The 23,569-nt window shown below is 44.2% G+C and overlaps 1 protein-coding gene across 1 annotated transcript in view; it reads right to left on the bottom strand.

The window, feature by feature from the left end:
* Colgalt2 (collagen beta(1-O)galactosyltransferase 2) overlaps nucleotides 1–8,161 on the bottom strand; it is a 105,735-nt gene extending 97,574 nt beyond the window's left edge. The window contains 1 exon segment of the mRNA NM_001427297.1: nucleotides 7,609–8,161. Coding sequence (NP_001414226.1) covers nucleotides 7,609–7,868 — 260 coding nt within the window. The 5' untranslated portion in view covers nucleotides 7,869–8,161.
* Nucleotides 8,162–23,569: the final 15,408 nt, after the last annotated feature.

The following is a 23,569-nucleotide window of genomic DNA, read 5'->3' as shown; positions in this document are numbered from 1 at the left end:
ATATCATCAGAGAGGGATGATGCCATCAAAGAGGGGGCTGATGTTATCAGAGAGGGATGATGCCATCAAAGAAGGGGATGATGTCATCAGAGAGGGATGATGCCATCAAAGAAGGGGATGATGTCATCAGAGAGGGATGATGCCATCAAAGAAGGGGATGATGTCATCAGAGAGGGATGATGCCATCAAAGAGGGGGCTGATGTCATCAGAGAGGGATGATGCCATCAAAGAAGGGGATGATGTCATCAGAGAGGGATGATGTCATCAGAGAGGGGGATGTGATCAGAGAGGTACTCAGAGTAACACCCTGAAATAGAGGTTCTGTGAAACTGATCTGATTCTACCAGCTGGGAAGTAATATGGGTGTCTGTCAGTATGTAAAGACCCTGATACAGAGAGAGGGGCTTCAAAACACCACACTTGTATAGGGTACAGGCAGCATATACATTTGGGTCAAAATATGTACACACATTGGCAGCTTCTAGACAAATATGCGAAATACTCTCAATGCTCACAGCTGGCACGTGAGATTCACATCTCATTGAATTCCTCCACACAGGGTCTGATCAGTTTAGCATGGGAGTCTGGCATTTTAGTAGTAAAATAAAAAAAATAAATATACCAGAGTTCTAAAACAATTAGGCTTTCAAGTTTTTTTTTATTTTAAATTATGTGTATATATGTGGAGAGAGTGTGTGTGTGTGGGTGGGGGGGTGCACATGAATGCAATGCCCTCAGAGACCAAAGGGTGTCAGATCCCCTGGAGCGAGAGTTTCAGGTGGTTCTGAGCTTCCCAAAGTGATTCCGGGGGGGGGGGGACTGAACTTGGGTCCTCTGCAAGAGCAGTACTTGCTCTTAACCAATGAGCCATCATTCCAGCCCCTGGTATAATTTTCAATCACTAACTTTTGTAAACATAAATGTAATTAAAACATAGCAAGCCACGCTGAGAGTAAGCATGTGAAAGCCATGCAGTTCTTAATGAATTATAGCTACGGTTTAAATACGCGGGTGGAATCTCCTCATAAGGTGGTAACAGGAACAGCCCAACAAATTCATTACAGGCTAACAGCTTTCTCTCTGGCTTTATTGTATAATGTTACATGTTGTGAAGTAATGTGTAGAAACAACCTTTAGAATTCCCTACTATCAACCCCAAGAAACCCTCATAATGGCCCCTCTATACTGCTCCACAGAGTGGAGACAGTGCCACACAGTGAAATGACCCATGCGTGCGTTTAAGTGTTGGGAAGGGACCTCGGCACAACCGGCAGCATTCCTGGTTACAGAGCTCTCATTGTTCCTTGCTATAGCCACAGGAGACAGCTGAGCAGGAGGACTGCAGAAAGCACATGCCCATGACCAAAGAGTAGCAAGGGGATGCAGGATAAAGACCCAGAGAAATACCTGTAAAACTGACGTCTGCTTAGACTAGGGGGCATGCTGCACCAACCAGGAGGGGCACGCTATAAAACGAACAACATTGAAACAACTGCTCAGGATTTAAAAGTGGCGAACGATGGCGTCACCACGTTACTTACCATACAATCTACTGGGGTAAATTCCTTCCCTGCCCTTTGCTTTGGAGTCCACAGACGTGAAGCTCATTTGGGAACTACTTCAGGACACTATCTTTTGCTGTAGACAGTTTGCCATTGTTGAAGCAATGGGATCGGTGGGGACAAACATTTGCTACTTCAGTGTTTACTTAAAGGAGTGCATCGTTTTGAAATCCAAAGGAGGTTGGGAGCAAGATTGACAGGTTTCTCCAATCCTTGCAAAGAAATTTTATACAGTAGCTCTGGCTGTCCTGGAACTCACTATGTAAACCAGACTGGCCTCAAATTTACGTGCCTCTGCCTCCCAAATGCTGGGGGTTTAAAGGCATGCATCACTATGCCTGGCTTATATTTTAGACAAGCAAATCTAAAACCACCCACTTAAGAAGCTGAAAATCTGAATGTTTTAGCAATAGGAACGCCAAATATAGTCAACAAACATACACAGGGTTCTGTTTTAATTATTGCCACTAGTCATACTTGGAAGGTTTCTTTTGGTTGCAGAAAGTGACTTTCATACATATACACAACATGCCTTTTAGTATTTATTGTTTGTTCCTGTGAAATCTTCTAACATAGCGCTGAGCTCAGCAACTAGTCAGTGCCTGAGCTAAGTACGAATTGATTGGGACAGCGGAAGAGAACCATGGAGCCCCCGCTATCATTCAAGCAGAAGAGAATTGCCCCCCCACTCCCACCCCCATTATCATTCAAGCAGAAGAGAATTGTGGGCCTCCTGCTATCATTCTAGCAGACAAGAACCACAGAGCCCCTGCTATCATTCAAGCGGAAGAGAAACAAGGAGCCCTTGCCATCATACAAGCAGAAGAGACAATTCTCATTTGATGGAAACCCACGCCAGCACTCTTATCTTCCCAAGCTGGGTCAACTGGACAGAAGCAAGAGGAGAACGAATTGGTTCTTTCCCGCTTTTAAGTGGGCCACGTGCATGTTTTGTGGTACATCAGTCACTGGCTCACGTTCTGACTCCACCATGGGCTAGTCTTGAGACCTTATGTAAAGCTTTTACATTCTCTGTGTCTCAGGTTCCTCTTATATGAAGTGAGATAGTGAGATAACCCTTCCTAGGTTTGCTACTGGGAATAAGCATGTTATGACATGTCTTGGTTAGAGTTTCTATTGCTACAATGAAACACCATGACCAAAAAACAAGTTGGGGAGGAGAGGGTTTATTTGACTTAAACTTCCACATCACTGTTCATCACTGAAGGAAGTCAGGACAAGAACTTGGAGGCAGAGCTGATGCAGAGGACATGGAGGGATGTTGCTTTCTGGCTTGCTTCCTGTGGCTGTTCAACCTGCTTTCCTATAGAACCACCAACCCAGGGATGGAACACCCACCACGGGCTGGGTCCTCCACCATCAATCGTTAACTAAGAAGATGCCTTACAGCCAGATCCTATGAAGTCATTTTCTCAATTTGTGTGTCAAGTTGGCATAAAAGTAACCAGCATGCCACATAAAGCTTTGAGAATACTGACCCGTAAACGTTAGCTTCATTGTGCTGGTGGCTTTGTTCTAAAATGATTAGTGTTTTTACTTGATATTTTATTTTTATTTCTGATAACCATATACTGGTTGTACATTAATGGAGGTCAGCATGCCTTTTGAAAACTTCATTTTGAGGCCTGGTGACATGGCTCAGTGGGTAAAGGTACCTGTAGCTAAGCTTGATCCAATCCCTGGAAGTCACTCAGTTGAAGAAAACAACCAACTTTAGTATGTTGGCCTCTGACCTACATACACACACTAAAAAATAATAATAAAATAAAAAAATAAAAAAATAAAAAAACTAAAAAATAAAATTTCATTTTTCAAAGAGAGAGCTGATGAAGAAAATACAAGTTTGATAGGACAGGAAGTCTCGTCTATTTAGCAGCATTCAAGTGAAAGGCTTGGAACACACACCTCACTTATCAGTACAATAACTAACATAAGGAAGTCCTTACGTCAGTCCCTTTCAGATGAGGATAGTCCATCTCACCACAGGCATGCCCATGGTGACCCAGAAGACTAAACTTAGTCCACCTGGTTCTAATCTATAAAACCTTAACCCCATTCCAATTCACCACGTTGGAAAGAATAAGGAAACAAGAAAACAAAACAATATCAAGACGGTGACAAAAGAAACATGTTTTCACTGTGAAATGGCTACAACTTGTCTTTGAAGGGACAACAGTGGCTGCCCGGCTCCTGGCAGACTCTGACATCATTTCCACCCCAGGTGCTGAAAACTATCACTAATAGCCATTTAGAACATGTTACAAACACACTTACATCAGTGTATCTACTTGAGCTTCTGCCAAAATGTTGTGACTTGGCCATTAAAAATGTGGAAGGAAATTCCGGCTAATCCCCAAACAAGATAGAGATAAAGTAGGGAGCAAAATATCATCAGAACTAGTTCCCCAGAACAAGCAGAAGCCCACCCCTGCATACTTATGCCAACAAACCTCATCTCTCCATTTAACTATTAAAAGTGATTCTCAATTTAGTATAATACTTTTGTATAATACTTTGCACCCCTCCGCCAGATGAAATGCCTGGATTGTTCCACAGTCACACAGCATAGCACCCCACAATTACTATAGGCCATCTAAACAATAAACTTAAAGTCTCTTTCTGGACTAAGTTATTTCTTCTTTTGGACCAAACGTACCCTTTTCCAGTTTTCACTACTGGTACATGGCCCTTACTTAGCCAAACCACAGCTTTAGGAAGTGAACAGAGGTCAGCCTTCCCTCTATTGCTGTGGCTACTTGTTCTGGGCACCAGTGAATTAAAGAGAAGTCATCAAACACACTGCCTCATGGCACAAGGCCTCACAATTTCTGTTCCTCAGCACAGTGCCACACATTTTATATGGAATGAAGTTTCTGCCTCGTTTCGTACCCCAGGTTGTGATACTTGAAGAAAAAACAAATATTTTGCTGAGTTTGAGATCAGACAAGAGAACGGAATTTTCCCCCCTTTTTTGTTGTTGTGAAGTACGTGGTAGGAAACAAAACTTTTTCTATGCTCAATCAACCTCTCCAACCCCCAAATTGTGATGCTGAGAAAAATAAATGCATTCTCCAAAAGCAGAGGTTGATTCCCTTCTCACCTGTGTGCGTGTAGTCTAGATCAGATCTAGAACGTTGCATAAGAGAATCATGTGGCAAAGGGGTCTCCATGTGACCCACGGGCCAGACTCAATGATGCTGTTGGCTAGGGGAAATGTCTTGATCTTCGGTGATCTAGGAAAGAAATCTTATCCCTTGTTCTTCCAGACCTCACAGAGGATGAAGGAGAAGAATAAGTCTGCACGGAGTTACGGAAGCGCCACTCAGTGAAAGCTAGCATCCCGGACTGTACTTGGTAATGCTTGCTTGGATGTTCTTGGTAGCTCACAGCCACTTTTCAAAGTTGCAGAGTAGATATCCTGCTTGGCATCTGGGATGCCGAGTAGATCTTGGGTTGAAGGCACAAGAAGGAAGCAACTAATAGAAGATCTTTATGGCCACGACATTCCACAGAATCGCTGTCTACGCCATAACCTACAACTATCCCAGACAATTCTCTTCTAAAGAGTACTTTAAAATTGACTTTTAAAACAGATTTATTCGTTTTTCTGTATCTCTGTGTATTTGTGGCCACATGTGGGTGAGTGTCTCCAGAGGATAGAATGGGGCATGGGATCCCCTGGATCTGGAGACTCTGGTGGCTGTCACTTGTCTAACACGGTGCTTAGAAACGAATTGCAGTTTAGACCTTTACAAGAGCAGCAAATGCTCTTAACCACTGAGCCATATCCTGGTCCTCTAAGAACCGGCATTTCTGTTGATATTTAGGTGTCATGTGGGGCTTCTAAGAGAGGGTCAAGCTTCTTAGATAGAACCGAGTGTCCAGAGATTAATGCAGAGATTGCCCCTGTCCTCACCAAGGGTTGGGAGTCTTCCTCAGACTTCTCATCCTGGCCGTGAAGGACTTCACTGTAAGTGAAGATAAGGGGAAAGAGGCCACAGAGGTCTATGCAGAATCAAAATGACACTCATCTAAGCAGAACATGAGGGTTCATGTGATCTGGATCACCCATGGAAGTTAGGATAAAGCATCGGTTGCCTGTTGACTCCAGTTATATCACAAAAACCTATATAGAATTTAAGCTAAGGTAGAATTTTTTTCAGTCATTTACACCAACTCTCTTATACTTATGAGAAGTCAATGTCTATGGATTCTATAACATATGGCCCCAATCACATAAGCTATTCTCAGATATTCTAATTTGTAATTTATAGACGTCTGCAAATTCTGCTTATATTTTGTTCCTAACCTTCCTCCCTTTTGAACAGCAAGCAGTCTGTAGGCAAGCTCGTATGTCAGATTTTAGCTTTCCCTTTTGTGGTGGTCTGTCTTCATGGTCAGTTGGATCGCATTGAATTTAAAATCACCAAGGAAAGACACTCCTGGGTGTGCCTATGAAGTCGCTTCCAGCAGGGAGGCGAGAAGATCTACCCAGACTGTAGGTGGCGCTGTTCCATGGATAGGGGTCCCGGGCTTAGTAAACGGGAGTCTGCAAGTGGAACATCACCGTCCGTCTCTCTGCACTCTGACGTGGATATAACGGGACCAGCGGTCTCATACTTCTACAGCCAAGCCTTTCTCACCACGGTGAACTACACCCTCGAACTTTCTTTCCTTACATTGCTTTTGTCAATGCACCACTTATTAAGTGAGCCTCAATACTCCCCTTTCCTCTTCCTAAATCCTCATGGTAAATACTGTAAGGTTTTGAAAACTTAAATAGCACATACAAACCAAAACCACATGTCGAAGATTTCTTTTGCAAAGAAAGCAGGACGAGACTTGAGATTTAAAATGCTTCTGGCATGGAAGTGGTTAACACACACACACACACACACACACACACACACACACACACACACACACAGTGCAAATCTGGCTTACCAACGTTCCCACTTTCTTTGCACATAGCACGCTCTTCTCCCTGGAAGCAGTCACGTATGGCAGGGTGTATAGGGAAGCAGTGTGCCCACAGAGCTGTACTGTGCCGCTTGTTTGCTCTCACGCCTCAGTACGGCTGCTACCAAGTACTGTTGGGCTGCCAATGAACTCCCCCGCCCCCCTCTACCCACCTCTTTTAGGTCTTGTCTGGGGATAGCTCCTCTCAAAAAACATTCCAGGATGCCTCTAGCTTTTATTCTCATGGATGAGGGAGGCTTGTCTACCAATTGGACAGCTTATCTTACCTGGTCAGATTTTACTTGCTTTGCAGACCATCTAGAGCTCGCCCGCCCAACTCCACCTCTAATGCTGGGATTTAAAGGTGTGGAACTGGACTGAGGTCTACAGGAGCAAGGGACAGACTTCCATTCATTCTCCTTGTCCTGATCCATAGCAAACACAGAGGGACCAGGCACAGAGTTATTTAGCCTGAAGACAAAACTTGACTGTTTATCTTCCCAAAAGGTGGCTCCATCGCGTCCCAGGATAAACCCCAGGGCACCTCACTGCAGTTTGCATCTGGAGCAGTGGGAACATGTCCCAGGAGGCTAAACAGGCAGAGACCTTCTGGAGCTCCCGAGAAAGAACAGTCCACAGTGTGGTGTGATTGGAAAGACTCCAAACAAAGCTTCAAAAATCTCCATCCCTGAGTTCAGATAACCCAGGGGAGGACCAGGAGCCAAGTTAAGCAGAGAGCAGGAGCCTAGCACCTGCAAGTCAGGGTGCCTCATTCTCCATCTCCCAAGTCTCTGTGGACCCCTTTCCTGCCTTAATTAATTAAGTTCTGTGTATGACATCTGGAGACCACACTCTCTCCCTTCCCTTCATTGCTTTGGGATACTGAAGAAACCAGCCAAAGAAGGATAAGAAAAGTCAAGGTCACCGAATTCTCGCCCATAGTTTCTCTTATCTCCCTCCCGACCCCATCACTCTCTCAGTCCGGGACCCACGCGGGCGGCGAGGGAGTGTGCGCAGCAGGCTGCCCTCATGCTCCGCGGTGGCCAGGGACCCCTACCCGCTCACCAGATGGCCATCCTGCTCTTGGGATAGTCCAGCCGCTCCAGGCAGCCCAGGAAGTGAGGCAGCGTGTGCGCTGCGTTGCGGGCGAGGACGACCACGAACACAGTGGGTTTCTGCAGGGGCGACTCGGGGAACGCCACCGTTTCCTCTCCGTCCTCATCCGACTCGGACTCGGCAGCGAAGCGCGCCGGGCAGCCGCGGCGGAGCAGGGCGGAGGACAGCAGCAACAGCGCGCAGGCGACGGTGGCGCGGCGCGCAGCCATGTTCCGTGGCCAGCGGGAGGCGGCGATGCTGCCAGTGGCGCCGGGGGTTCGGCTGCTCGGGGACGGCGGGAACGCGCACGGGCACCGACTTCTGCAGCTCGCGGGACCCGCCGCCGCCCAGCCCTGGCCCGAGTCCCCTGTGCACCGACTCCCGGCCACCCGTGCTCGCCCCGCGCTCCGCCCCGCGGACAGGTCGACGCCGTGAGGCTGATCTTTCCCAGGGAAAACTTCCCCTAGTCCAGGCTGCGCTTGTACAGCTGAGGTCTGCGGCTTCCTCCAGAGCTGTGAGGTGTGGCCCTGTCTGCCAATGGGCGTGTGTGTGTGTGTGTGTGTGTGTGTGTGTGTGTGTGTGTGTGTGTGTGTGTGTACATAACGGTACAACCCCAAGAAAATTTATTCTGCTTTTGCAAACCGCAGTCTGAAGTCCTACACAGTGACGCGATGTATCCAGGGTTTTATAATGCACCTATTGACAGATTAGAGTTCTAAAATTGGATGTCTCCTCAACCACCCAAGACTGTGAGAAACAATGTTATAACTTCTACAGAGGCAGAATGCTTGTATTTCCGTAGGCACAAAACTTCTCCTGAAAATTGGAAGACTTGGACAATTTTTTTACCTCAAATCCGAATCCTGAAAATAGGTCCTAATGGATCACTACTCTGGAGCCTTTTTTCTTTTCCCAAGAAAGTTTGCAATATGAACTCTTAACATCTGAGCTCTCTCCCGCCGGCCTGAGGAGGCCCTTCCTAAGTGAGGAGACGAGGAGGAAAAGATTCACATACCCCTCCCCCATTAATCACCCAAACTGACAAAGATTGGGAAGATCAGCACATGTCTAAGAGAAGAGAGAGAATGAAGGCCAGAAGACAGGGCCAAGGTAGAACGCAAAACACAATCAGGAAAACGTTTAAGCCGCTGGAATACTCGGCTAGAATCTATTTACTTGGAAGATAACACAATTACCAGAGTAACTATGGCATGAAGTCCACTGACTTCATGAACTATGAACTATGGCCTCTGTCCTGTGTGCAGGCTGAACCGGGGGCCCTGGAAGTTCATGACTGTCACTGCCAGGGCAACCAACCCTCAGCTCTGATGAGTAGTCTTTTTTTTTTTTTTTTTTTAAACTGATTGTATTGTTCCTTCTCCAAAACCATTGGAAGACATCAACTCGATCTTCTCTGCTCTTCAAACCTTCAATTGGTCCATTTGTACCAACTCCCTTCTTTTGTCCTAAAACTTAGCCCCTTCCCATGTCCTTAGAACGAACAAACAAACAAACAAACAAACAAACACTTTTTATAAGCATAGTTAGACATGGTGGCCAGGCTCCCCATTTCAACACTAAGGAGGTAGAGACAGGAATCAGGGGTTCAAGGTAATCTTAGTGACCTACATATTACAGTGTCACATAACCTGGGCTACATAAAACCCTGCTTCTGAAGCAAAAATAATAACCTTTATCTCCTAGTAGTACTCTGTTGGTTAAGCTCCGAGAAAGAGGAGTCAACACTGCCTTCCTCTCTTTCTTAATCTCCCTTGGATCCTGCCACAGCAACGGGTGACTTTGTCCAGCTCTCTCCCTGTTATAGCTGAGACTATTCTGGCAAAGTCCACAGAGACTTTGACAGTTACAAGTGTAGCGAGATCTTTGTTGTTGTTGTTGTTCTGAGCTTTACAGACCTCTGTCATGTAAGCTCCATTCCTTGACTTCTTCAAATTCTACTCGTTTGCAAGTTCCTTCCCGTCTTAGTTGTCGTGAGTAGACACCATGACCAACACAACACTTAAAAAAGAAAACATTTCACTGGAGCCCTGTTTACAGTTTTAGAGGTTTAATTTTTATCATCATGGTGGGAGCATGGCAGCAGGCAGAAGCAGTGCTGGAGAAGTAGCTGAGACCTCTACCCTGACCCATAAGCAGAGAAAGAGAGCCTTGCCCATCCCAGTGACACATTTCCTCCAACCAGGCCACATCTCCCAATCCTTCTAATCCTTTTAAACAGTTCCATTTCCTAGTGACTAAGTATTTAAATATATTAGCTTATGGGGGCCTTTCTTTTTTTTTTTTATTAACTTGAGTATTTCTTATATACATTTCGAGTGTTATTCCCTTTCCCGGTATCCGGGCAAACATCCCCCTCTCCCCTCCCCTTCCTTATGGGTGTTGCCCTCCCGACCCTCCCCCCATTGCCGCCCTCCCCCCACCAGTCTAGTTCACTGGGGGTTCAGTCTTAGCAGGACCCAGGGCTTCCCCTTCCACTGGTGCTCTTACTAGGATATTCATTGCTACCTATGGGGTCAGAGTCCAGGGTCAGTCCATGTATAGTCTTTAGGTAGTGGCTTAGTCCCTGGAAGCTCTGGTTGCTTGGCATTGTTGTACATATGGGGTCTCGAGCCCCTTCAAGATCTTCCAGTTCTTTCTCTGATTCCTTCAACAGGGGACCTATTCTCAGTTCAGTGGTTTGCTGCTGGCATTCGCATCTGTATTTGCTGTATTCTGGCTGTGTCTCTCAGGAGCGATCTACATCCGGTTCCTGTCGGTCTGCACTTCTTTGCTTCATCCATCTTGTCTAATTGGGTGGCTGTATATGTATGGGCCACATGTGGGGCAGACTCTGAATGGGTGTTCCTTAAGTCTCTGTTTTAATCTTTGCCCTTCTCTTCATGGGGGCCTTTCTTATTCAAACAACTACCTTCCACTTCCTGTGCCCTATAGACTTGATGCCGCATCATAATGCAATATGCATTTAGTCCAACTTCAGAAGTCCCCACAAATTTTACAGTCTCAACACTATTTTAAATGCGAAGTTTGAAGTCTTTTCTGAGATTCAAGGCAATCTCTTAACTGTGACACCCTGCAAAATCAAAATCAAAAAGCACATCTCATACTTCCAACATAGAATGGCACAGAATATATATATATTTCTGGGAAACGGGGAACATAAGGAAGAAGAAATATTGGACCAGAGCAAGACTTAAGACCAGCAGAACAAACTCTAAATTCTGCATCTCCACATCTGGTGTCAAACGCTCTTTAGATCTCCAAACCCTTTCAGCTTTGTTGACTGCAATACTCTTCTCTCTTGGCCTGGTTTCACTCCCAGTCTGCAGCCCACCTTGGCAGACATCTCACAACTTTGGCATCACCAGCATCTTGGGGGTCTCTAGTAACAGATTCACACAACCTCTGGGCCTCCAGGAAGGGACATCCCTGATGCAAGCCTGGCCTCAGCAGCTTTCCTCAGCCATGGAGGAAGATCCCACAATCCCTTTCTTTTATATTCTTGGTTCTAAAGACAGTACATTTGGCCAAAGCTCACACATTATGCTGCTTGATAGGACTGGAACTTGACCCCCTTGTAAAATTACAATTATATTAGCTTTCTCTTGTTGGTGGTTTCCTTGACTTCTTAAGCTTTTCTCCTTTTCATGAGTTGGAAGCTTAGTTGGGTGGAGTCTTGCCTGAGGTCACCACTCCCTTTATTCCATGAAGAATTGGGCTTTTCTTTAGATTTATCTCCTTGAGCACTGGGATTTCATTTCCTGGTGCCATTTGTTCTTCAAACTTTCAAAACTTATGATCCCATTGCCACTAGGAATACTTGGTTTAATATTCATCATCTGTTAATCATACTACAATCCAAGTGAGTTAAAACAAAGAAGCCATATTACCTTCTTATTTCTTTCTGTTATCTTAACAGTTTAGCTGAACTCTTTTTTTTTTTTTTAACCAATATGTGGAGGCCCGAGATTGACAGCAGCTGTCTGTTTCAATTGCTGTCTACTGAACACAGAGTTCACTCTTGATTAATGTTGGTCATAGATGCTGCAGTAGAGAGAGAAGCTCATCAAGATGCTAAGCCTTCATTTTCTGAAGGAGCAGAGGGGTTCGGCCTTTTTGGAAAAGACTGACACCCAGCTAGCTCACTCCCGTTCCTTTATTCAAACATTGTACAAGGTTAACTGGGGCTGGAAAAGTTTCCAGTTACCAAAGTTATCTTGCTCTTGCTGTCCCTGAGAGCAGACAACCCATATAAATCTCAATCCCTTTTGACTATGGCCAGCCATAATTAAAAGTAAGAACTCCAGGTTTGCCAGGAGTGTCTTAGGACCAAGGTTGGTGCAGCTGCAAATTCTCACGTAGCACCAAGTGCAGATTCTCTAGAGAGACAAATTTTCTTCAAGGTTCAAACAGTCTCAAAACAGTTCTTAACCTCTACTAATAGACCCAAATATGGCAAAGTCTTTACTGCAACATTTCACTTAAAGCCAGACACAAAGACTTTATATACATTCCATTTAAAGTCAGACATAAAGGCTTTACTATAGGTATCCTTACAGTTCACTCCTTCTAGTGGCTTTCCAGCAAGACTTTCAGTCCCCCGCCACTGGGATTACAGATATGTCATACCCTGCCAGCTTTCACATGGACCCAGACTCAGGTCATCATGCCTGGACAGCAAGCATTTTACTTATAAAGCCATCTCTGTAGTCCCTGGAATAATTTGAATGTCATATTTTCATTTTCATGTATTTAATGTGTGTTTATGGTTGGCTTTCTTTAGAGTGACTGAGCACTCACACTGGAAGGAGATTGTGGTGGTTTGAATAGATACGACCCCCACGTATTCATGTGTTTGAATGGTTAACTGTAGGGAGTAGCACTATTAGGAGGCTTTGCTGAGGGAAGTGTGTCACTGTGGAGGTGGCCTTTGAGTCATGTATGCTCAAGCTACACCCATTGTGATACATAATCTCCTTCTGTTGTTTTCCAGTCAAAATGATCTGAAACTCTTGGCTCTTTCAACAACATGCCTGGCTGCATAGTATCATGCTTCCCATCATGACATTTGGAACTTTCGTCTTTCTCAACGCCTAGTTTTAATGATGGTTCTTAAACACGTTAACCTCCCTTCTAGCCCACCACACACCAAAGGTAGTGGGGAAGAAAGGATGCAGAGGAAGTGGACCTTTTTAGAAAAGGATCTTCAGAGCAACTCCCACCTGGGTTGTCAGGAAATTGGCAGTTCAGTTCACAGGTCAGCAGTGGCAGTCAATCCACTCGCAAAGACTTCATGACACAACTAGTTCAGTTGTGTCAAAATAGCAGACCCAAATCAGTGATGGAAGTCAGTAATGGTGTCACAACCTAGTAGGAACAGCCAGGCCTCAGCCTCAGCACAAGTCAGCAGGAGGGACCACCAGAAACACCAGGAGAAGTTCTGGCTGTGCCTCTCTCAGTGAAGCGAAGATCAGTGAAGACAGAAGACCCACAAGGGTTGCACAGCTAGCTCCAGAAGCAAGCCAAGCACGGCCTCTTGCACTGTCCGTCAAGTCCTATTTATACCCTCCAAACATCACATGTCCTCCACAGGTCTGGCCTCAGCACCCTTGTCTGTGTCAGCTGACATCACTCTGCAGATTAGCCTGAGTCTGAGGAAGCAGCAAGAGGCCTTGGCACAGCACCAGAACGGTTTTTTGGTATATTTCTCTCTCTGGAATCTGGACAAGTGTAGTTCAACTATGCGATGTAAGGCAGACTAACCCACGTGTGTCCTTGGTGAAGAGTCCTTTTTTTTTTTTTTTTTTTTTTGGTTCTTTTTTTTCGGAGCTGGGGACCGAACCCAGGGCCTTGCACTTCCTAGGTAAGCGCTCTACCACTGAGCTAAATCCCCAGCCCCGGTGAAGAGTCCTTTTATCACATGTTCTTCATGCAGAGCATCCTTTCATTTGTGTCTGCTTCAGAGGAATGTTTCTTCTCCTGTGTCTGGTTCAGAAAAACACTCCTTCACATGATTGCCCCAGCAAAACACCATCCGACACAACTGACTTTCCAAAGGACCCCTACGTTTTCACTTCAGATGATAACAGACTCAACCTCTGAATCTGCAAGTCCTGTTTAATGTTGTTCTTTATAAGAGCTGCCATGGTCATGGTGTCCCTTCACAGCAATGGAGCTTTAAGACACCGACATTGACTGTAGAGATGAGACGTTTGGAGGACTATGAATTAGTTTTGATCTTTTTCATAGACAACAATTATTTAAGCATATTATATATGTGTGTGTGTATCAAGTTATCATCCTTTTGTGTTCCTAAAGCATTTATAAACACAAACTATATTATAAACTAATATAATCCAAAATCCCACATTAATATCAACACTACTAATTAAATCTGCGCTGAGCACCTGTCTGGAGAAACAGACAATGGCCACCAACATGAAACCCACTTGTGTCTCTTCTTGTCACATGCTTCCCTCTTCTCCCCAGGGAGCAGCAGCCTGAGCTTTAGGCTACTCGGTGCCTCTATTTTATTTGGAACTCCTTCTCCCATGATTAATTTTAGGTGTCAGCAAGGCTAGGCAGGGGGGTGAGCTGGTTTTTTTCTTTTAGATATAATTAACATTCAGTTCAATAAGCTTTAAGCTAAACCCATTTCTCTTTGTTACATGGCTGAGCCTCATCCAATCTACTCAAGGCCTCAAGGGGAGAGGATGGGATTCCAGAATGAGGAAAAAGTTGCGCTCCCAGGCTGCCTTTGGGTTCAAGGCTGTAACATCAACTCTTTCCTGGGTTTGCTCCCAGCCTGCCAGTAGGCAGGCCTGCCCTGCAGATTGGCAACTTTCTAGTTCCTCTGATCATATGACTACCATCCCCCCTCCTCCCCACTTTGGTAAGCAAGAGCAGAGATGGGATGTTTGGAGGAGTGTAAAATGATTTTGATAACTTCTCATACTTAGCAAGCAGGTTACAAGTTAAGCACATATACTTCTCTTTATCTGTGATCATAATTATCGTTATTTGTCAATTTATCGTCCCTTCGAGCTGTTTCTCCATCTGGCTATAACATTCAGATCGTTCCTGCTTCAGTTTCTCCAGTGCTGGTAGTACATGCGCATGGTCTGCCGGTTCACCATACTCTGTTCACTGCGGAATTTCATAAGCAGGTTACTCCATTTTTAAAAGAGATATATTTATTTTAATGAGTACACTGTAGCTGTCTTCAGAAACCCCAGAAGAGGGCATCAGATCCCATTACAGATGGTTGTGAGTCACCATGTGGTTGCTGGGAATTGAACTCCGGACCTGGAGAAGAGCATTCAGTGCTCTTCACCGCTGAGCCATCTCTCCAGACCCCTCCATTTTTTATTATTATTATTAACTTGAGTATTTCTTATATACATTTCGAGTGTTATTCCCTTTCCCAGTTTCCGGGCAAACATCCCCCTCCCCCCTCCCCTTTCTTATCGGTGTTCCCCTCCCCACCCTCCCCCCATTGTCCCCCTCCCCCCAACAGTCTAGTTCACTGGGGGTTCAATCTTAGCAGGACCCAGGGCTTCCCCTTCCACTGGTGCTCTTACTAGGATATTCATTGCTACCTATGAGGTCAGAGTCCAGGGCCAGTCCATGTATAGTCTTTAGGTAGTGGCTTAGTCCCTGGAAGCTCTGGTTGCTTGGCATTGTTGTACATATGGGGTCTCGAGCTCCTTCAAGCTCTTCCAGTTCTTTCTCTGATTCCTTCAACGGGGGTCCTATTCTCAGTTCAGTGGTTTGCTGCTGGTATTCGCCTCTGTATTTGCTGTATTCTGGCTGTGTCTCTCAGGAGCGATCTACATCCGGCTCCTGTCGGTCTGCACTTCTTTGCTTCATCCATCTTGTCTAATTGGGTGGCTGTATATGCATGGGCCACATGTGGGGCAGACTCTGAATGGGTGTTCCTTCAGTCTCTGTTTTAATCTTTGCCTCTCTCTTCCCTGCCAAGGGTATTCTTGTTCCCCTTTTAAAGAAGGAGTGAACCATTCACATTTTGATCATCTGTCTTGAGTTTCATTTGTTCTAGGCATTTAGGGTAATTCAAGCATTTGGGCTAATAGCCACTTATCAGTGAGTGCATACCATGTATGTCTTTCTGTGTTTGGGTTAGCTCACTCAGGATGATATTTTCCAGTTCCAGCCATTTGCCTACGAATTTCATAAAGTCGTTGTTTTTGATAGCTGAGTAATATTCCATTGTGTAGATGTACCACATTTTCTGTATCCATTCCTCTGTTGAAGGGCATCTGGGTTCTTTCAAGCTTCTGGCTATTATAAATAAGGCTGCAATGAACATAGTGGAGCACGTGTCTTTTTTATATGTTGGGGCATCTTTTGGGTATATGCCCAAGAGAGGTATAGCTGGATCCTCAGGCAGTTCAATGTCCAATTTTCTGAGGATCCTCCAGACTGATTTCCAGAATGGTTGTACCAGTTTGCAATCCAACCAACAATGGAGGAGTGTTCCTCTTTCTCCACATCCTTGCCAGCATCTGTTGTCCCCTGAGTTTTTGATCTTAGCCATTCTCACTGGTGTGAGGTGAAATCTCAGGGTTGTTTTGATTTGCATTTCCCTTATGACTAAAGATGTTGAACATTTCTTTAGGTGTTTCTCAGCCATTCGGCATTCCTCAGCTGTGAATTCTTTGTTTAGCTCTGAGCCCCATTTTTTAATAGGGTTATTTGTTTCCCTGTGGTCTAACTTCTTGAGTTCTTTGTATATTTTGGATATAAGGCCTCTATCTGTTGTAGGATTGGTAAAGATCTTTTCCCATTCTGTTGGTTGCCGTTTTGTCCTAACCACAGTGTCCTTTGCCTTACAGAAGCTTTGCAGTTTTATGAGATCCCATTTGTCAATTCTTGATCTTAGAGCATAAGCCATTGGTGTTTTGTTCAGGAAATTTTTTCCAGTGCCCATGTGTTCCAGATGCTTCCCTAGTTTTTCTTCTATTAGTTTGAGTGTGTCTGGTTTGATGTGGAGGTCCTTGATCCACTTGGACTTAAGCTTTGTACAGGGTGATAAGCATGGATCGATCTGCATTCTTCTACATGTTGCCCTCCAGTTGAACCAGCACCATTTGCTGAAAATGCTATCTTTTTTCCATTGGATGGTTTTGGCTCCTTTGTCAAAAATCAAGTGACCATATGTGTGTGGGTTCATTTCTGGGTCTTCAATTCTATTCCATTGGTCTATCTGTCTGTCTCTGTACCAATACCATGCAGTTTTTATCACTATTGCTCTGTAATACTGCTTGAGTTCAGGGATAGTGATTCCCCCTGAAGTCCTTTTATTGTTGAGGATAGCTTTAGCTATCCTGGGTTTTTTGTTATTCCAGATGAATTTGCAAATTGTTCTGTCTAACTCTTTGAAGAATTGGATTGTTATTTTGATGGGGATTGCATTGAATCTGTAGATTGCTTTTGGTAAAATGGCCATTTTTACTATATTAATCCTGCCAATCCATGAGCATGGGAGATCTTTCCATCTTCTGAGGTCTTCTTCAATTTCCTTCTTCAGTGTCTTGAAGTTCTTATTGTACAGATCTTTTACTTGCTTTGTTAAACTCACTCCGAGGTACTTTATATTATTTGGGTCTATTATGAAGGGTGTCGTTTCCCTAATTTCTTTCTCGGCTTGTTTCTCTTTTGTATAGAGGAAGGCAACTGATTTATTTGAGTTAATTTTATACCCAGCCACTTTGCTGAAGTTGTTTATCAGCTTTAGTAGTTCTCTGGTGGAACTTTTGGGATCACTTAAATATACTATCATATCATCTGCAAATAGTGATATTTTGACTTCTTCTTTTCCGATCTGTATCCCCTTGACATCCTTTTGTTGTCTGATTGCTCTGGCTAGAACTTCAAGAACTATATTGAATAAGTAGGGAGAGAGTGGGCAGCCTTGTCTAGTCCCTGATTTTAGTGGGATTGCTTCAAGTTTCTCTCCATTTAGTTTAATGTTAGCAACTGGTTTGCTGTATATGGCTTTTACTATGTTCAGGTATGGGCCTTGAATTCCTATTCTTTCCAGGACTTTTATCATGAAGGGGTGTTGAATTTTGTCAAATGCTTTCTCAGCATCTAATGAAATGATCATGTGGTTTTGTTCTTTCATTTTGTTTATATAATGGATCACGTTGATGGTTTTCCGTATATTAAACCATCCCTGCATGCCTGGGATGAAGCCTACTTGGTCATGGTGGATGATTGTTTTGATGTGCTCTTGGATTTGGTTTGCCAGGATTTTGTTGAGTATTTTTGCGTCGATATTAATAAGGGAAATTGGTCTGAAGTTCTCTTTCTTTGTTGGGTCTTTGTGTGGTTTAGGTATAAGAGTAATTGTGGCTTCGTAGAAGGTATTCGGTAGTGATCCATCTGTTTCAATTTTGTGGAATAGTTTGGATAATATTGGTATGATTCTTCTATGAAGGTTTGATAGAATTCTGCACTAAACCCGTCTGGACCTGGGCTCTTTTTGGTTGGGAGACCTTTAATGACTGCTTCTATTTCCTTAGGAGTTATGGGGTTGTTTAACTGGTTTATCTGTTCCTGATTTAACTTCGGTACCTGGTATCTGTCTAGGAAATTGTCCATTTCCTGAAGATTTTCAAGTTTTGTTGAATATAGGTTTTTGTAGTAAGATCTGATGATTTTTTGAATTTCCTCTGAATCTGTTGTTATGTCTCCCTTTTCATTTCTGATTTTGTTAATTTGGACGCACTCTCTGTGTCCTCTCGTTAGTCTGGCTAAGGGTTTATCTATCTTGTTGATTTTCTCAAAGAACCAACTTTTGGTTCTGTTGATTCTTTCTATGGTCCTTTTTGTTTCTACTTGGTTGATTTCAGCTCTGAGTTTGATTATTTCCTGCCTTCTACTACTCCTGGGTGTATTTGCTTCTTTTTGTTCTAGATCTTTTAGGTGTGCTGTCAAGCTGCTGACATATGCTCTTTCCTGTTTCTTTCTGCAGGCACTCAGCGCTATGAGTTTTCCTCTTAGCACAGCTTTCATTGTGTCCCATAAGTTTGGGTATGTTGTACCTTCATTTTCATTAAATTCTAAAAGTTTTTAATTTCTTTCTTTATTTCTTCCTTGACCAGGTTATCATTGAGTAGAGCATTGTTCAATTTCCAAGTATATGTGGACATTCTTCCTTGATTGTTATTGAAGACCAGTTTTAGGCCGTGGTGGTCCGATAGCACGCATGGGATTATTTCTATCTTTCTGTACCTGTTGAGGCCCGTTTCTTGACCAATTATATGGTCAATTTTGGAGAAAGTACCATGAGGAGCTGAGAAGAAAGTATATCCTTTTGCTTTAGGATAGAATGTTCTATAAATATCCGTTAGGTCCATTTGGCTCATGACTTCTCTTAGTCTGTCTACATCTCTGTTTAATTTCTGTTTCCATGATCTGTCCATTGATGAGAGTGGGGTGTTGAAATCTCCCACTATTATTGTGTGAGGTCCAATGTGTGTTTTGAGCTTTAGTAAGGTTTCTTTTACATATGTAGGTGCCCTTGTATTTGGGGCATAGATATTTAGGATTGAGAGTTCATCTTGGTGGATTTTTCCTTTGATGAATATGTAGTGTCCTTCCTTATCTTTTTTGATGACTTTTAGTTGAAAATTGATTTTATTTGATATTAGAATGGCTACTCCAGCTTGCTTCTTCTGACCATTTGCTTGGAAAGTTGTTTTCCAGCCTTTCACTCTGAGGTAGTGTCTGTCTTTGTCTCTGAGGTGTGTTTCCTGTAGGCAGCAGAATGCAGGGTCCTCGTTGCGTATCCAGTTTGTTAATCTATTTCTTTTTATTGGGGAGTTGAGGCCATTGATGTTGAGAGATATTAAGGAATAGTGATTATTGCTTCCCGTTATATTCATATTTGGATGTGAGGTTATGTTTGTGTGCTTTCGTTCTCTTTGTTTTGTTGCCAAGACGATTAGTTTCTTGCTTCTTCTAGGGTATAGCTTGCCCTCTTATGTTGGGCTTTACCATTTATTATCCTTTGTAGTGCTGGATTTGTAGAAAGATATTGTGTAAATTTGGTTTTGTCATGGAATATCTTGGTTTCTCCATCTATGTTAATTGAGAGTTTTGCAGGATACAGTAACCTGGGCTGGCATTTGTGTTCTCTTAGGGTCTGTATGACATCAGTCCAGGATCTTCTGGCCTTCATAGTTTCTGGCGAGAAGTCTGGTGTGATTCTGATAGGTCTGCCTTTATATGTTACTTGACCTTTTTCCCTTACTGCTTTTAATATTCTTTCTTTATTTTGTTCATTTGGTGTTTTGACTATTATGTGACGGGAGGTATTTCTTTTCTGGTCCAATCTATTTGGAGTTCTGTAGGCATCTTGTATGCCTATGGGTATCTCTTTTTTTAGGTTAGGGAAGTTTTCTTCTATGATTTTGTTGAAGATATTTACTGGTCCTTTGAGCTGGGAGTCTTCACTCTCTTCTATACCTATTATCCTTAGGTTTGATCTTCTCATTGAGTCCTGGATTTCCTGTATGTTTTGGACCAGTAGCTTTTTCCGCTTTACATTATCTTTGACAGTTGAGTCAATGATTTCTATGGAATCTTCTGCTCCCGAGATTCTCTCTTCCATCTCTTGAATTCTGTTGGTGAGGCTTGTATCTACAGCTCCTTGTCTCTTCTTTTGGTTTTCTATATCCAGGGTTGTTTCCATGTGTTCTTTCTTGATTGCTTCTATTTCCATTTTTAATTCCTTCAACTGTTTGATTGTGTTTTCCTGGAATTCTTTCAGGGATTTTTGCGATTCCTCTCTGTAGGCTTCTACTTGTTTATTAATGTTTTCCTGTGTTTCCCTAAGTGTGTTCATGTCTTTCTTGAAGTCCTCCAGCATCATGATCAAATATGATTTTGAAACTAGATCTTGCTTTTCTGGTGTGTTTGGATATTCCATGGTTGTTTTGATGGGAGAATTGGGCTCCGATGGTGCCATGTAGTCTTGGTTTCTGTTGCTTGGGTTCCTGCGCTTGCCTCTCGCCATCAGATTATCTCTAGTGTTACTTTGTTCTGCTATTTCTGACAGTGGCTAGACTGTCCTATAAGCCTGTGTGTCAGGAGTGCTGTAGACCTGTTTTCCTCTCTTTCAGTCAGTTATGGGGACAGAGTGTTCTGCTTTCGGGCGTGTAGTTTTTCCTCTCTACAGGTCTTCAGCTGTTCCTGTGGGCCTGTGTCTTGAGTTCACCAGGCAGCTTTCTTGCAGCAGACAAGTTGGTCTTACCTGTGGTCCCGAGGCTCAAGTTTGCTCGCGGGGTGCTGCCCAAGGGCTCTCTGCGGCGGCAGCAACCAGGAAGACCTGTGCTGCCCCTTCCGGGAGCTTCAGTGCACCAGGGTTCCAGATGGCCTTTGGTGTTTTCCTCTGGCGTCCGAGATGTATGTACAGAGAGCAGTCTCTTCTGGTTTCCCAGGCTTGTCTGCCTCTCTGAAGGTTCAGCTCTCCCTCCCACGGGATTTGGGTGCAGAGAACTGTTTATCCGGTCTGTTTCCCTCAGGTTCCGGCGGTGTCTCAGGCAGGGGTCCTGCCGCTCCTGGGCCCTCCCCCACGGGAGCCCAGAGGCCTTATACAGTTTCCTCTTGGGCCAGGGATGTGGGCAGGGGTGGGCAGTGTTGGTGGTCTCTTCCGCTCTGCAGCCTCAGGAGTGCCCACCTGATCAGGCGGTGAGGTGTCTTTCCCACAGGGTCTGGGAGCAGAGAGCTGCTGCGGGCCCGGGATCCGAGGGCGTGGGACTTCCGGCAAACACAGGACGTGCCCGGTCCTAGATGAACTCTGCCTCTGTGTGTCCTGATCTCACCAGGCAGCTCTCTTGCAGCAGACAAGTTGGTCTTACCTGTGGTCCCGAGGCTCAAGTTTGCTCGCGGGGTGCTGCCCAAGGGCTCTCTGCGGCGGCAGCAACCAGGAAGCTCCCCTCCATTTTTTAATCATAGAACAAATCTTAGATAAGTTGTAACCTTTATGTCATTTATACCATTTATGTCATGTAACATTGGAAACTATTGGAAATAGTTGCTCTGTAGCACTCGAGGCTCAAATCGATCCCCTCCACTGCCGCTGCTGTTCTTGGTGATCATCCCATGGCACTGGCATCTCCAATACACTGGGGTCTTCAGCTGCAACTAGGCTTCACCAATAGCCTCTCCTAGGCTGTCTTCATGGTGCCAAGCCTCAGATCTTTTGCATGACCCCTTCAGTCCCAGGCCATCAACTACAACTGAGGCTGCACCTTCACCAATGGCCTTCCATGGCCTCTCACAGTGCCAAGCCTCAGCTGCTCTCCATGACCCCTTCCTGCCTTCAAACCAGTTCCACCTGGGCAACTCCTACACATTACCAAGTCCAGCCACAGCAGGAGGTACAACCTTGGCTATCTCTGAAACACAGCTTCTTTGTGCTCTCAGAAAACACTTCCCAGAAGATTTCACCTCAGTGATGCTGGTCTCTTCTTAATCACCACTAATTTCTTAGCTCCAGCTAACCAGCATCAATTGCCCCTGTAGTCTCCTTCTCCTCTTGACTGTAAAGCCAGAGACACATGGCTGAAGCTGCTGAGTTCTGCTGCTTTCAGGAGCTGGAACATGGCCCCTTGTTCTAGTACGTTATCATTTAACTTCCTCTTTTCCAACTCCTTCAATGTCTAAGCTTGGCTGTCCTGGATCTTGCTCTGTAGATTGACCTTGAACTCAGAGATCTGCGCATCTATCTCCTAGATTAAAGTGTACTGCCATGCCTGGATCTAAATTTAGCTGGGTAGGATCCTACCCCAAAGTCCGACTCCCTTAATTTGTTATCTCCTTGAACACAGGATTCAGCTCCATTTCACTTCCTGGTGCCCCTTTAATATTCAAATCATATATTGTATATTTTTCCTTTATCAGCTTGCTAGAGTTGTTTAAAATGCTCTTCATGAGACTTAATCAGAGAACAAAGTCTATGTTGGGCATTTCTGAGGCTTCCTTTGTCAATGCAATTAATCTGAGTCTCTTCACCCTAGCCTCAGGCAGATTCTTCAGACAAGAGCAAAAAGTAGCCACATTCTTAACCAATATACCATACAAACTGTCCCTAGGCTACATATTGAAATTCTCAATTGAAACCTCTTGGGCCAGGTCCACACAATTCAAATCATTCTCAGTAACAAAGTCTTCCATATTCCTACTTGGACAGGCCATTAAGCCCCATTTAAAGAATTCCACTGCTTTCTAAAGTCCCCAAATCCACATTCCTCCAAACAAAATCGTGGTCAGGCCTATCACAGCAATACCTTAGTTCCTGGTACCAACTTCTATCTTAGGGTTTTATTGCTGTGAACAAACACCATGATCAAGACAACTCTTATAAAGGACAACATTTAACTGGGGCTGGCTTCCAGGTTCAGAGTTTCAGTCCATTATCATCAAGGCAGGAACATGGCAGCATCCAGGCAGGCATGGTGCAGGAGGAGCTGAGAGTTCTACATCTTCATCTGAAGGCTGCTAGCAGAACACTGGCTTCCAGGCAGCTAGGGTGAGGGTGTGAGCCCACACCCATAATGACACCCCTACTCCAACAAGGCCACACTTTTTAATAGTGCCACTCCCTGGGCCAAACACATACAAACCATTCCATATTCCAAATATTTTACTGGAAGAATTAATATCTCACCTACTCTTGAAACAAAAGAATGCAGAAGAGAATCATACGTGTGGTTTGTGTGCAAAACATAACTTACAATACACATATTTGGATATAATCAAAGAGCTAATGAATAAAAAACTACATAAAATATGTAGATCTAAAATGCTACATATTTTAAGACTTGGGGTTAGCGTCTTATGCAATGCTATGTGAAAGCCCTTCTTTTTCTTCAACACACTT

This window comes from Rattus norvegicus, chromosome 13 (assembly GCF_021556685.1).
Source record: "Rattus norvegicus strain SHRSP/BbbUtx chromosome 13, alternate assembly SHRSP_T2T, whole genome shotgun sequence".
Lineage (NCBI taxonomy): Eukaryota > Metazoa > Chordata > Mammalia > Rodentia > Muridae > Rattus > Rattus norvegicus.
The sequence above is the reverse complement of the archived record's forward strand: the minus strand, read 5'-3'. Positions and strand labels throughout refer to the sequence as shown.